Source organism: Bactrocera neohumeralis, unplaced genomic scaffold (assembly GCF_024586455.1).
Source record: "Bactrocera neohumeralis isolate Rockhampton unplaced genomic scaffold, APGP_CSIRO_Bneo_wtdbg2-racon-allhic-juicebox.fasta_v2 cluster10, whole genome shotgun sequence".
Classification (NCBI taxonomy): domain Eukaryota; kingdom Metazoa; phylum Arthropoda; class Insecta; order Diptera; family Tephritidae; genus Bactrocera; species Bactrocera neohumeralis.
This window is the reverse complement of record NW_026089623.1, coordinates 16,684,530-16,698,698: the sequence shown is the minus strand read 5'-3', so window position 1 is coordinate 16,698,698 and position 14,169 is coordinate 16,684,530. Positions and strand designations below refer to the sequence as shown.

Genomic DNA, 14,169 nt, shown 5'->3' with positions numbered 1-14,169 from the left:
TGTTTTCGTCCACACGTACGCCATGGCCTAGCTTTCGCACCCCCTATCTCTTAATTCGCTAAAGTATGTCAAGCTGATCGTTCAATCGAATGCGATATTCGCCGTGGCCAATGCGTAAAGGACCATACATTTTTCATAGAACCTTTCTCTCGAAAACTCGTAACGTCGACTCATCAGATGTTGTCATCGTCCATGCCTCTGCACCAAATAGCAAAACGGGAATAATGAGTGACTTAATTAGTTTAGTTTTTGTTCGTCGAGAGAGGACTTTACTTCTCAATTGCCTACTCAGTAGGGTGTCTGTTATTTACCAAGTTGGCTATTTCCACTTGGGTATCGTCAAAATCGTTTCTTTTTGACCTAAAAATTATTGTGGAAACAAAAAAACATTTTTTCGATGCCGTTTAACCCTGCCTAAATAAGGATACTTTTCCCATTTAATTAACATGGGATTTTTGCACTATTTAGCAAATAATTCTTATTTCGTACATTATGCTCTTTAACTTACCAACAATGCTCAATTCTGCTTCTATTATGATCCCTTTAGACGGAGAAATTTTCATATTGGCGCAAAAAATTTATTACATAACCTTTGGAAGGGTCAAAATTTATTTGTATTGATTATTCTAATTATTTTGCTTAAACTACTTACTAATTAATTTTTATTCTGAATTTCGTGTAAGATCTTTTATTTTAAACTTTCAATAATCATACATGACCATAAATGGTTTTTAATTTTTTTCAAGACAGCTTCAGATAAACACTTATCAATAGTTCTATAAGCATAAACTGCTTTCAAAAATTGCAAATCTTGGTTCGGAGCCGCTGTAGCAAGAGGTGCAGTATACCAAAATCTCACATATATAAATACCACGAATAAACAAACGTCCAATAAACTTTTTTCTTCTTCTGGCGATAGTTCAAAAGCATCTCGAAAAACGTAAATTTTTAATCAGTAAATGGCTTTCGACATCCAGCGAGCGTGATGGAAAGCTCCAGGTTTATAAAAATGAATACTTTGATGCTCGACAGTACCAAGAAATATTCGGGACAATTCAAGCAGCTCTTTGTAATCGTCGCGGGGTAAAACCGTATCTAATAAATTTTGGATGTTTCGATCTATTTCGTCAACTTGATTAATCAATTTTTTATGAATTTTATTTTATTTTTTCTAAACTCATGATGAAAGTTCTTAAATTTCAATAGATTGGAGTTTTCGAGGTTAGAAAGATATTTTTTAGCTGGATACCAAATCAATTTTTACACTTTCTATTCAAAATTCAATATTATAACGTGAATTAAGAATTGTATCGTTTACTATCTAAAAATGGAATATTGTTGTTAAAAGAACCACAACAACCAGAATAGACAATAAGTCAAAAATTATTTTGTTGTTTTTATTCACTTTAACGACCGTCCGCTAGAGCGCCACGTATCCAATATATCTGGTTCTTTTATTTATTTTGCGTTGGTAATAACCATACGAGTATTACCGTACTTCAATTTGAACTATTATTCCTTCATAGAATCACTGACCCTTCGTTTGAGTCTCTTGAGGTGTTCCACTTAAAACTTGGCGTTGACGATTTGTCCAGGGTGTACCTCTGTTCTAACGAACGCTGCATTTTCGGCTTACACAATTCACAAAAACACGTCGCGCGAAAATGTTTGTCCTGACTTTCCAATTGCTCGGAACTACAAGAACAGAATTAGACCAGGATGAATATCTTGAGGAACGCCTGAAGGGACATTAATTAAGTCAGGAAAAATATCGTTAAATGTAACTTGTTGATTCTTATTATTAACCCATTTCCAACTGGTGTTCGATTAATCGAACAGCAAAGTTGTCTATTTTGAATAATTGTTTTAGCTGTGAAGGTAAATGATATCAGGACGATAGTGAGTAACATATATTACTTTGATATTTTGGCTATTTGAAAATTATATTTACCAACCCCCAACTCCCCCTTAATTTGATTGGGGGAGGGGTTAAAAAATGTTTTGCCGGTAAACCTTTTTTGTAAATTATATTAAAAATATGTAAATAAATAAAACTAAAACAAGTAAGGAAGGGCTAAGTTCGGGTGTCACCGAACATTTTATACTCTCGCATGTTAAAGTGATAATCGAGATTTCATAATACGTCATTTACATATTTTTCAAATACCGTATTTTTGTAAAGTTTTATTCCGCTATCATCATTGGTTCCTAATGTTTATACTCGTATTATACAGAGAAGGCATCAGATGGAATTCAAAATAGCTTTATATTGGAAGAAGGCGTGGTTGTGAACCGATTTCACCCATATTTCGTACATGTCATCAGGGTGTTAAGAAAATATTATATACCGAATTTCATTGAAATCGGTCTAGTAGCTCCTGAGATATGGTTCTTGGTCCATAAGTGGGCGGCGCCACACCCATTTTCAAGTTTTAAAAAAAGGCTGGGTGCAGCTTCCTTCTGCAATTTCTTCCGTAAAATTTAGTGTTTCTGACGTTTTTTGTTAGTCGGTTAACGCACTTTTAGTGATTTTGAACATAACCTTTGTATGGGAGGTGGGCGTGGTTATTATCCGATTTCTTCCATTTTTGAACTGTATATGGAAATGCCTGAAGAAAACGACTTTGTAGACTTTGGTTGACATAGCTATAGTAGTTTCCGAGATATGTACAAAAAACTTAGTAGGGGGCGGGGCCACGCCCACTTTTCCAAAACAATTGCGTCCAAATATGCCACTCCCTAATGCGATCCTTTGTGCCAAATTTCACTTTAATATCTTTATTTATGGCTTAGTTATGACACTTTATAGGTTTTCGGTTTCCGCCATTTTGTGGGCGTGGCAGTTGGCCGATTTTGCCCATCTTCGAACTTAACCTTCTTATGGAGCCAAGGAATACGTGTACCAAGTTTCATCATGATATCTCAAGTTACAGCTTGCACGGACGGACAGACGGACGGACGGACGGACAGACAGACATCCGGATTTCGACTCTACTCGTCGCCCTGATCACTTTGGTATATATAACCCTATATCTGACTCTTTTAGTTTTAGGACTTACAAACAACCGTTATGTGAACAAAACTATAATATTCTCGTTAGCAACATTGTTGCGAGAGTATAAAAATAAACATGAGGTCTTATAGGCAAAGAACCAAATATTATTTTACAATAAAAAAATCAACACCTGACAAAACATGGATGGCACAGGTATTACTCAAAATAGATGTTCGATTAATCGAACAGTGACGGTCATCACATACAACATATCGCAATATAACAACATATCGTAATATAAATGAATAGACAAGATTATTTCAGTAAAAACAAATGTTTATTGAATATTGGCTATTTTTGATTATTTAGATAGTATTTCATGGAAATCTTTGAAACACTTCGAGTGCATATGCTTGGCACATTTTTCATCCAAACTGTTGATTTTTCACAGCCTTTCAATTGACATCGACGACATTTCCCTTGAGGTTGACGGACGATGAGGTGTTCACCAACCACATTTGGTAAGTTGCGTGGTCTTTGGAACTCCAGATCTTCATCCACCTCCAATGCTTCTTTTTCATCGGTCAACAAAAGAGACTCAGTGACTGACGACTTGAATTGTTTTTGGCTCATTGGCTTGTCATTCTTATATTTCGCGACCAAACAATGCAATTTTCATGCATTCACAGTGGAAGAATTTAGGGTGTTTATCCAAAGTGGCCAGTACCATTTCTTTCCACGGATGTTTACTCGATAATTTTGAATGGCATTGTCGTAGAGATCAACGCCACCCATTCTTTCGTTATAATTGTGAAGCACAGCAGATTGATCCACGTTGACAAATTTCCCATTTTCTCCCAGGCTCTTCTTAGAAGCTTTAGTTGCCTTTTGCCAACGCCGAACAGGGTAGAATTGCAGAATCTGATTGTTCATAAAGATATGAACATGAAAGTTTTGTAACCTTAAGATAAAATTATATATACAAAATTATATTTTTGACACAACTACATTAATACATAAAAATATACATGTAAACAATAAATTAAATAAAAAGTATATACAGTCCACTAAATGTCAAGTGCAATGGTAAGCAACAAAATTGTAATATGAGACTTGCTCATAAAAATGTGAAAATCATTGCACATAAAAGAAAACTCATAAATTAGAGTATACATAATACTAATATTATAATACAAAATATACATACTCGAAATATTAATGCACACAAGCAACAGATAAGAAAGTATCAAGCGTGTGTACGTATGTGTATAAATGCGTTAGATGCACTAATCTAAAAAACTATAAAATGTCAATGCGTTGGTATCTGAAAAATGTTTTAAAAATAAAACATATTTCCACATGTGTATGCACACTAAGCATACACACATATACATATATGCATAGTTAAGAAATTAGAATTAAGAAATGTATTGAGGGAAGAAATTTTAATAAAGAAAACCAGAGTCAAAAGTGAACTCTCACAGTACCGACTTAAGCAAAGACTGTCTTAATCTGTACATTTGGTCCTTCGATCCTCTTTTTGAAAAAGAATCGAGCAAGTGCAAGTACTAGAAGCCTCTTAAAAGAAAAAGAGCATTACTTAGCCAAGTAAAAATAAATGTAAGCCGGAATAGCCGCATTTATAAAAATTACTTTTAGTAAAAGTTAAAAAAAAAAAATTTTAAAAGCGTCCTTGTGGCTATAACAACAAGAACAGTGCAAAAAAAAAAAAATATATATATATATACAAAACCATCTATAAAGAAGCAAATATGAAGAATTTGCTAACACGACAGAAGGAGTTGGGAGATCTAGCTGCGTTGGAGGAGCAGAAAATCCTGAGCGGAAAAATAAGAAAGGCTTCATGTCTGGAATATATGGATCATATTCAGATTGTTATGAAAGAGTTTACTGCAAATCATAATAAAATAATGGCTAAGAAGAGTCAAGAAGCTGAGGAATACATTGCGAAGAACTACTTCGAGCATGTAATGCAAACAATGGAGAATTCTATTCAGAATTTAAGAATTCAAAGTACTGCCCAAGGTGTTTCAGCAGTGAGCAGCATGTGGCATATAGAATCTACGCCACAAACTATTCAGGTCGCACCACCTGAAGTCGCGTCTGGCGTTGAAAGAAAATATCAACGTCGAGCAAAAATGCTCAAAAGCACGATGGATGAAATACGAAGAAATGCTTTGGATTCTCTCGAGCAAATGAGAGAATTCAAAACCAAGCTTCAAATACAATTTGAAAATGTTGAAGAATCATATTTTGAAACTCAAAATATCAAATTAGTTGAAACAACTAAAGAATCTATTGAGGAACAAATAGATGTATTTCGTCAAGAATACAAAATCGTCATCGAAAGGATAACGGAGAAATTAAATAATTATAATTCACCACAAACAATGTATTCCAATACAAAACTGCAGGAAATTAAAATTCCGATGTTTTACGGTGAAATGAAACAATGGTCGTCATTCCACGATCTTTTTAAAAGTTTGGTGCATGATTCGAAGCACTTTACAGAAGTGGAAAAGATGTTCCGATTGAAGACATCATTAGGTGGAGAAGCTGGTAGATTAATTCAACATCTACCAGTAACAGCAACAAATTATGAAGCTGCTTGGCAAATTCTCAAGGAAAGGTATGAGAATAGAAGGCTACAATTTACAGCACAAGTAGACAGACTACTTGATAAACCGACAGCAAATGGAGAAAGTGCACAAAGCATGAAGCAGCTGTTAGATACCACCAAAGAATGCATTTATGCTTTAAAAGGGCTAAATCTAAATTTAAATGACGAACAAGCCATCATAGCTCGGATAGTGGTTCGAAAACTAGACAAAGAAAGTCTACGTTTATACGAGCAAAACGTAAAAAAAAGTAGGGATATACAAAGCCTAGATGACGTCTTCAGTTTTCTGGAACAGCAATATCAAGCTCTAGAAGCAATACGCGACAGAAAACCAACTAAATGGAACAATCAAAAGCAGCCACAGCGAACACCTATATTTTATACAGCGGCACAAAATAATTGTGTATACTGCAAGGTTCCTGGGCATCAAATTGGTGAATGCAGAAAGTTTCAGACATTGACTACGATGAATCGAAGAAGATTCATAACAAACAACAAGTTATGCTACATTTGCCTTGATCACGTATATGAAGGAAAATGTAATAATAAAAAGAAGTGCAATAAGTGTGAAAGAAATCATCATAATTTATTGCACTTCAATGAATTCCAAAAAGGAAAAGGAGGAAGTGAAGAAAATGTCACAAAAACATCTTCCACAATGATGACGAAACATTCGGAAATGGCGATACTCCTAGCAACAGCACAGATAAGGGTGAAGGCAGCAAATGGAGAGTATGTGAAATTGCGAGCTCTAATCGATCAAGGATCCCAAAAAACTACTATTTCCGAAGAAGCATCTCAAATACTTCATTTACCAAGAAGAAGAGAAGTAACTGAACTACAAGGTTTAGGAAATACCACAGTGGGAGTGTCCAAATTTAAAATCAACATTAAAATCAAGCCGAGATTCCTAAGCAACGAGGCGTACAATGTCGAAGCACAAATTTTGCCGAAATTAGCGAGTGCTCAACCAGACAAAACGTTTAAATGGGATATAGAACAATTGAAAAACTACACTTTAGCTGATCCCAATTTCAATAAATCAGATCGAATCGATATTGTCATTGGAAGTGACATATATGCCGACATACTAGAAGAAGGTATATTTAAAAAGGATCGAATACTAAATATTGTCGGGAGTTTTACAACAACCGAGAAAAAACAATACAATTTTAGCAGCGGTTACTACAACATTGGAGAAGTTTTGGGAAATAGAAGACACTACAACTCCAGCAGATACAGCAGATGATGATGAATGCCTAAGAATTTTTGAAAAAAACAACAGTAAGAAATGGAAATAATCGATTTGTCGTCAATCTACGTTTTAATCAAAAAAAAAAAAAGAATTAGGCGATTCTCGCAAACAAGCTATGGCGAGGTTTCTTAATCTTGAGAAAAGGTTCGCTACAAATAGCGAGTTAAAACAACAATATGTGCAATTTATGAAAGAATATTCAGAAATGGGCCACATGGAAAAAGCAAGTGAAAATAAATGCGGAAAATACTATTTGCCACATCAAGCAGTGATTCGAGAAGACAGTAGAACGACTAAACTACGAGTAGTTTTCGATGCGTCTGCAAAAACTACAAATGGAAGTAGTTTAAATGACATCCTCTTCATAGGACCGAGACTTCAAAGAGATATATTTGACATTATAATCAAATGGAGACTTTGGCAATATGTATTAACTAGTGATATTGAAAAGATGTTTCGACAAATTAAAATAACAGATAGTGATCAAGATTACCAACGTATATTGTAGAGAGAAACAAAAGGAGAGCCGATAGAAGAATACAAACTACAAACAGTTACATATGGGACAGCATCAGCTCCTTTTTTGGCAACGAGAACTTTGCAAGAAATTGCCAAACTATGCGAGCCCCACAAATATTTGCTTTCAAACATCATTAAAAACGACTTCTACATGGACGATTTAATGACAGGAGCAGATTCAATAGATGAATGTAAGGCCATTCAGTATGAAATATCGAAACAACTACAAAAATATGGATTTCACTTAAAGAAGTGGATGTCAAACAACAGTGAAATCATAGCAACAATTCCGGTAAATAACGCGAATGAAGTAATAAAAATAGCAGAAAACGAAACAATAAAGACATTGGGTATTCAATGGGATCCTACCAAAGACATGTTTGGCTTTAATACGAATCTTTCAACGCAAAAGCTGGTTACAAAAAGACAAGCTTTGTCTGATTTAGCGCGAATTTTTGACCCAATGGGATGGCTTTCACCAACAACCGTTATAGCAAAGTTATTTATACAGAAACTTTGGTTGATGAAACTCAACTGGGACGAGTTACTTGACGAGAATTTAACAAAAGAATGGCAAGAGTTTATGCAGCATATACCAGAGATAAAACGAATAAAAATTCCTAGATGGTTTGAAACTAAAAACAACTTTAATTTTGAACTACATGGATTCGCAGATGCTTCAGAGAAAGCTTATGCAGCAGTTGTATATACTAAAGTTGGATCAGTTATAACAATTGTTGCTGGTAAAACTAAAGTGAATCCAATTAAAAATAAGAAAACGTTACCAAAACTGGAACTATGCGCGGCTCACCTACTTGCTAAATTGCTGCAAAGGATAAAAACAGTCATCAACAGAGAAATGAAAATATTTGCTTGGAGCGATTCAACTATAACGTTAGCATGGATAAATAATTGCCAAAGTAAAGACAGATTTATTAGAACACGAATAGAAGAAATCAAATTACTTGTTTCCAACGCGAAATGGCAACACGTTGGAACAAAGGACAATCCAGCTGATGTAGCAACCAGAGGGGTACTGGCGAACAAACTAATAGAACACGATCTATGGTGGAAGGGACCAAAATGGTTGCGAGAAGAGGAACATCATTGGCCAATAAAGAAGATTATTCAAATCGATGCAACGTACGTGACAACCTCAGAGGAATTACATTTCTTGGATAAGGTAATACTTAAATATTCTAGTTTAAGCAAATGAATAAGGGTAGTAGCTTATATTTTGCGATTTGTAAAAAGAATAAGAGGGAAAAAATGCCCTGAATACTTAGTTAAATCTGAAATGAAGGAAGCTGAAGAAATGTTAATAAGATATCAGCAAAAATTATAATTTAGAGAGGAAATTCAGAGTTTAGAAATAAAAAAAGAAATTAACCATAAAAGTAGCATTGCAAGCTTAAATCCAATTTTGGATAATAAAGGAATCCTTCGTGTAGAAGGTAGATTGGGTAATTCAAATCTTCAATTTAATCAAAAGCACCCAATAATATTAAATAAGTCACATTTGTCATCATTGATAATTGAAAATATTCATAAAATAACTTTACATGGATTAGAAGGAATTACTGGATTGTTGGATTGAAGAATTCTATAAAAAAGACAATTCGAACTTGTAGTAGATGCGTACGTTACCGCAAAGAAATAGCAAAACAATTAATGGGAAATCTTCCAGAATTCCGAGTATCTATGTCAATTCCATTTACACACGTTGGTATAGACTATGCAGGACCGATTCATATGAAATGTTCAAAAGGACGAGGACAAAAAACATTTAAAGGATATATAGCTGTATTTGTTTGTATGGCAACAAAAGCTATTCATTTAGAAGCAGTAAGTGATTTAACAACCGAAGCGTTCCTAGCTGCTTTGAAAAGATTTTTTGCTAGAAGAGGTAAAAGTCAACATATATATTCGGACAATGGAACAAATTTTGTCGGAGCTTGTAGAAGATTAGACCGAGATTTTAAAATGGCAATCAAAAATAATTCAGCCGTAGCTCCCATATTATAAGCAGATAAAACTCAATGGCATTTCGGGCCCCCGGCAGCTCCTCACTTCGGAGGAATTTGGGAGGCAGGAGTGAAGTCGGTGAAATATCATTTGAAAAGAGTGATAGGCGAAACTAAATTGACATTTGAAGAAATGATTACTTTGCTATCACAGATTGAAGCAATACTGAATTCACGACCTTTATGTGCGATAGATAGTGAAAGCGATATAGACGTTTTAACGCCTGGCCATTTTTTAATAGGATGTCCAATAATAGATTGTCCTGAAGCAATTAATGATAACCAAATAGGTTCATTAGATAGATGGAAATTAATACAAAAACTTAAAAAAGACTTTTGGAAACGATGGGAAAGCGAATATGTTGTAATGTTGCAACAACGCATGAAATGGAAAACCAAACAAGCTAATCTCGTACAAGGACAAATAGTTATTATTAAAGATGAAGAAACTCATCCAGCCAAATGGCCATTAGGAAAAATTATTGAAACTCATCCGGGAAAGGATGGAAATATAAGAGTTGTAACTCTAAAATTACAAAATGGCATACTTAAACGGCCCGTTCACAAATTATGCCCACTGGAGGTAACAAACAGCAGTAGAGCAGATGAAGCAAATCATGACAAGTTTACTGACTTCGAGAATAACAAAAAATACTGCAACCTCAGAACGACCGAGTAAATGAAGGAAATTGATGATGTGGTTCTTAACGATACTCATGCTAGCAACACAAACTAAGTCATTATACATTAATGATACATCTAAATCAGGAGCTTCAGTGACTAAACTAAAAAAATAATACAGCAATATATTTGGAACCGATTAGTAAAATGGACATAATAAATTCAAAATGGAATTTAATAGTCTATTACGAATTAGGTACTTATTATGATCGGATGCATAAAATACAAGAATTTATTAACAGACTTGAAAATCAATGCAAAATATTGACCTATTACGAAGATGCCTGCATAATGATTACTGCAACTTTAAATGACAAATATAATAGTCTTAAAGCAAATAATGAATTGTTTATGAAAAAACAAAATAGAAAAAAGCGAGCACCATTCGAATTCGTTGCTTCAATTTACCATATATTATTCGGAATTATGGATGCTGATGACCGAGAAAATATGGAATCAAATATTAGAAATATTTTCGACAACCAAAAAGATATAGCAAAATTGTTTAAAAGGCAGACATCGGTAGTTGATTCTACCATAAATATATTAAAAAAGACAACAGATGAAGTTAACCGTAATTTTGAGAAAATGAATCAACAACTTAATAAATTTTATAACGAACTAATAAAAGATCAAAATACTGAACGAATGACCTTGATGTTTCAAATATTAACCATTTCAATAGGAATAGTTATGGATGTGAAGAATCCAAACTTCAATAATTAATCTTCTAATTGACATAAATCATGGTCGCATAAATCCAAAACTATTAAAGCCTTCGCAACTTAATAAAGAAATTGAATTTATTAGAAACAAACTACCACACAAATTAATACTACCTGGAAGACAATCGGGTAACGAATAAAAAGAAATTTATAAATCGATGACTGCTAAAGGTTTAATTGTTGATTCACGGCTAGTCATAAACCTAGAAATTCCCTTAATATCGTATGAACCGTCAAACGTATATAAATTAAATCCACTTCCAATAAATTACAAAGGGAATATGATTATTCCAGAAATAAAGGCAGAGTATTTAATATACAAGTTTGATTTGAATCAATATTCACTTATAAACCAAGTAGATCTAGATAAATGTTCTACTAACTCAGAGAATCATTACCAATGTCCTGGAAATTTAGCTTGGAAATCAGCGACGGATAATTCATGTGAAGTAGCAGCTTTAAAACAATTAGAAAATGAAGCATGTGATTTCAAACCTTCTACAAATGAAAACGTTTGGATAAAATTATCTTCTCAAAATCGGTGGCTTTACAAATTATTTAGCAAAGCAATGCAATGATATATCTAGAATGTGTCAAGGCATTATGACAATAAGAGAAGGATGCACAGTCCGGCATGAAGGAGTAACAGTAACAGCATCTCATCACATACAATCTGAAATTAAACAAGAATTGCTATCCTCTTCTTGGGTTAAAGATATTGAAGATATTCTAGAACTACAAATAAAACCTTTTGATTCAACATTAATAAACAATACCAAAGATATCGTACATCTTAAACAACAAATAGAACTCCTCAAAACAGAAAATATAAAATTAAAAGGTATAAATTTTCATCACGTAAGTGGTCACGTTACGCTAACATTAGTTTTGATAATAGCATTAATCATTACTATTTTATATATAAGATCCAAATGTGTAACAAGAACTGTGACTGTTCCATTTGAACTTCCAGTTAGACATAATTAAAAAATATTAATAATAAAACATAATATACAAGTAAAGTTAAGATACAACTTTGGCCCTGGCAGAATGTTCATAAAGATATGAACATGAAAGTTTTGTAACCTTAAGATAGAATTATATATACAAAATTATATTTTTGACACAACTACATTAATACATAAAAATATACATGTAAACAATAAATTAAATAAAAAGTATATACAGTCCACTAAATGTCAAGTGCAATGGTAAGCAACAAAATTGTAATATGAGACTTGCTCATAAAAATGTGAAAATCATTGCACATAAAAGAAAACTCATAAATTAGAGTATACATAATACTAATATTAAAATACAAAATATACATACTGGAAATATTAATGCACACAAGCAACAGATAAGAAAGTATCAAGCGTGTGTACGTATGTGTATAAATGCGTTAGATGCACTAATCTAAAAAACTATAAAATATCAATGCGTTGGTATCTGAAAAATGCAATAAAAATATAATACATATTTACACATGTGTATGCACACTAAGCATACACACATATACATATATACATAGTTAAGAAATTAGAATTTAGAAATGTATTGAGGGAAGAAATTTTAATAAAGAAAACCAGAGTCAAAAGTGAACTCTCACAGTACAGACTTAAGCAAAGACTGTCTTAATCTGTACACTGATCATGCTTTGTAGCAATGGTGACTTTCTTATTATCTTGCCAAAGGGTTATCTGGTTCTTAGAATCGTACATATAATCACGTGTGCCGCGAGGCAGATCTTTACCGATCTTCATATTTATAGCACCCCCAGCTACACGATTGCGGCGAACAGTTCCAGTGGCGCAGAACCCCTTTGCTGATAACAGGCAGAGAAGATGATAGGAAGTGAAGAAGTTGTCGAAAAATACCACGTGACGCATAGATGCTTCGACGTTTCTGAGGGAACGGAGAACGACATCAGCTCCAAGACCAAGCTCTCTGTTGTATTCATCGGATTGTCCACAATATGGTATAAAAGTAAACAAATAGCCCGTTGACGAACAGAGGCACCAAAGTTTATATCCAAAACGAATCGGCTTTCCCAGAATAAACATTTTGCAACTGTGACGGCCGAAATAAGCCACCATTTGCTCGTCTATAGACAAAAACTCTGACCAAATGCCAAACTGTTTGAACTTTCTGTTTATGATGTCAAAGAATCGACGAAGCTGAAATTATTAAAATATAAATAAGGAAACTTGAATAACGATAGTGTAATAATTTATACATAGTACCTTGGCCATCTTATCATTAACATCTAATTCATCATTATTCGCAAAATGGAAGTATCTCTTCACATGCATGAACGCAGCTCTCGACATTGCCTGTTGTACTTTTGCAATTCCCATTGACAGCTGCGAAGACCAATAATCCTCAATTGAAGGCACAGTGTGGTAGCCCGATATCAGTAAAATCCCCAAAAATCTTTTCAATATAACCACGTCCAAATGAAAACCAGCGTTGTTCTGGGCCGCAAATCGGTTAGTCTCAGTTATGATATAATCAAACACCTCCCCATCATAAAACTTTGAGAATAATTGTATTGGTGACAGATCCTTTAGTAACTCACACACATCTTTCTGCATATCGGTCAACGGAGCTGCCTGAGGCGATATATCGTAATGAAACTCCTCCTTTCCTTTGTTCCTGGACCATTTTGGAGTTCCAAACGAACTCACTGGCTTGTAGCTGACTCTCGGTTTCTTTTGAGGTGGACCAGTCGATTCAGCATCCGATTTGGAAGTTGATGGCAAAGCCTCCGGTTGAGTTTCCACAACCTCTTCATAAGCAATATCCATATGAATGTTTCGCTTTCTCTCAATTTCCAAATAGCCGGCAATCTCAGTCAAAGCAGTTTGATCTTCATTAATTGCGATGGTATTCTCGTCGATTAATTCCTCATCGGATAGTTCATGTACATTGGGTGGGAGTACGTTGACAGACTGAACCGGATTTTCGTCATCGCTCCAATTCTCTAAAATATCTCCAATCTCCCTCATTGCTGTTTTCTTTGAACGTGCCATTTTGCAATTCTGGAATCGAGGAACAATACAAACACTCGGAATTACACATCAAACGAAACTATATTCTAATAGATTCTCACCATTTTTTTTCGAAAAACTATTAAAAAGTAAGAATATGTTAAGCAGGCACAAAACAAGTATCTTCTTCTGAAACACACAAAAGAAATGTGAAAGCGCTATCATTTGGTGGGAAAAATTGACATTTCGCATTTGTATGGGATTTTATGGTATGTATTCAGCGCCAGTGTTCGATTAATCGAACAATTTAATTTTTGACATATCGGGAAAACGGGAAGA

The 14,169-nt window shown here is 34.2% G+C and overlaps 1 protein-coding gene across 1 annotated transcript; it reads right to left on the bottom strand.

Annotated features, from left to right (window-relative positions):
• Nucleotides 1-13,026: 13,026 nt before the first annotated feature.
• LOC126765552 (piggyBac transposable element-derived protein 1-like) lies at nt 13,027-13,872 on the bottom strand. The gene has a single exon (XM_050483163.1). It carries the CDS (start codon nt 13,870-13,872, stop codon nt 13,027-13,029), a length of 846 nt encoding a protein of 281 aa, XP_050339120.1.
• Nucleotides 13,873-14,169: the final 297 nt, after the last annotated feature.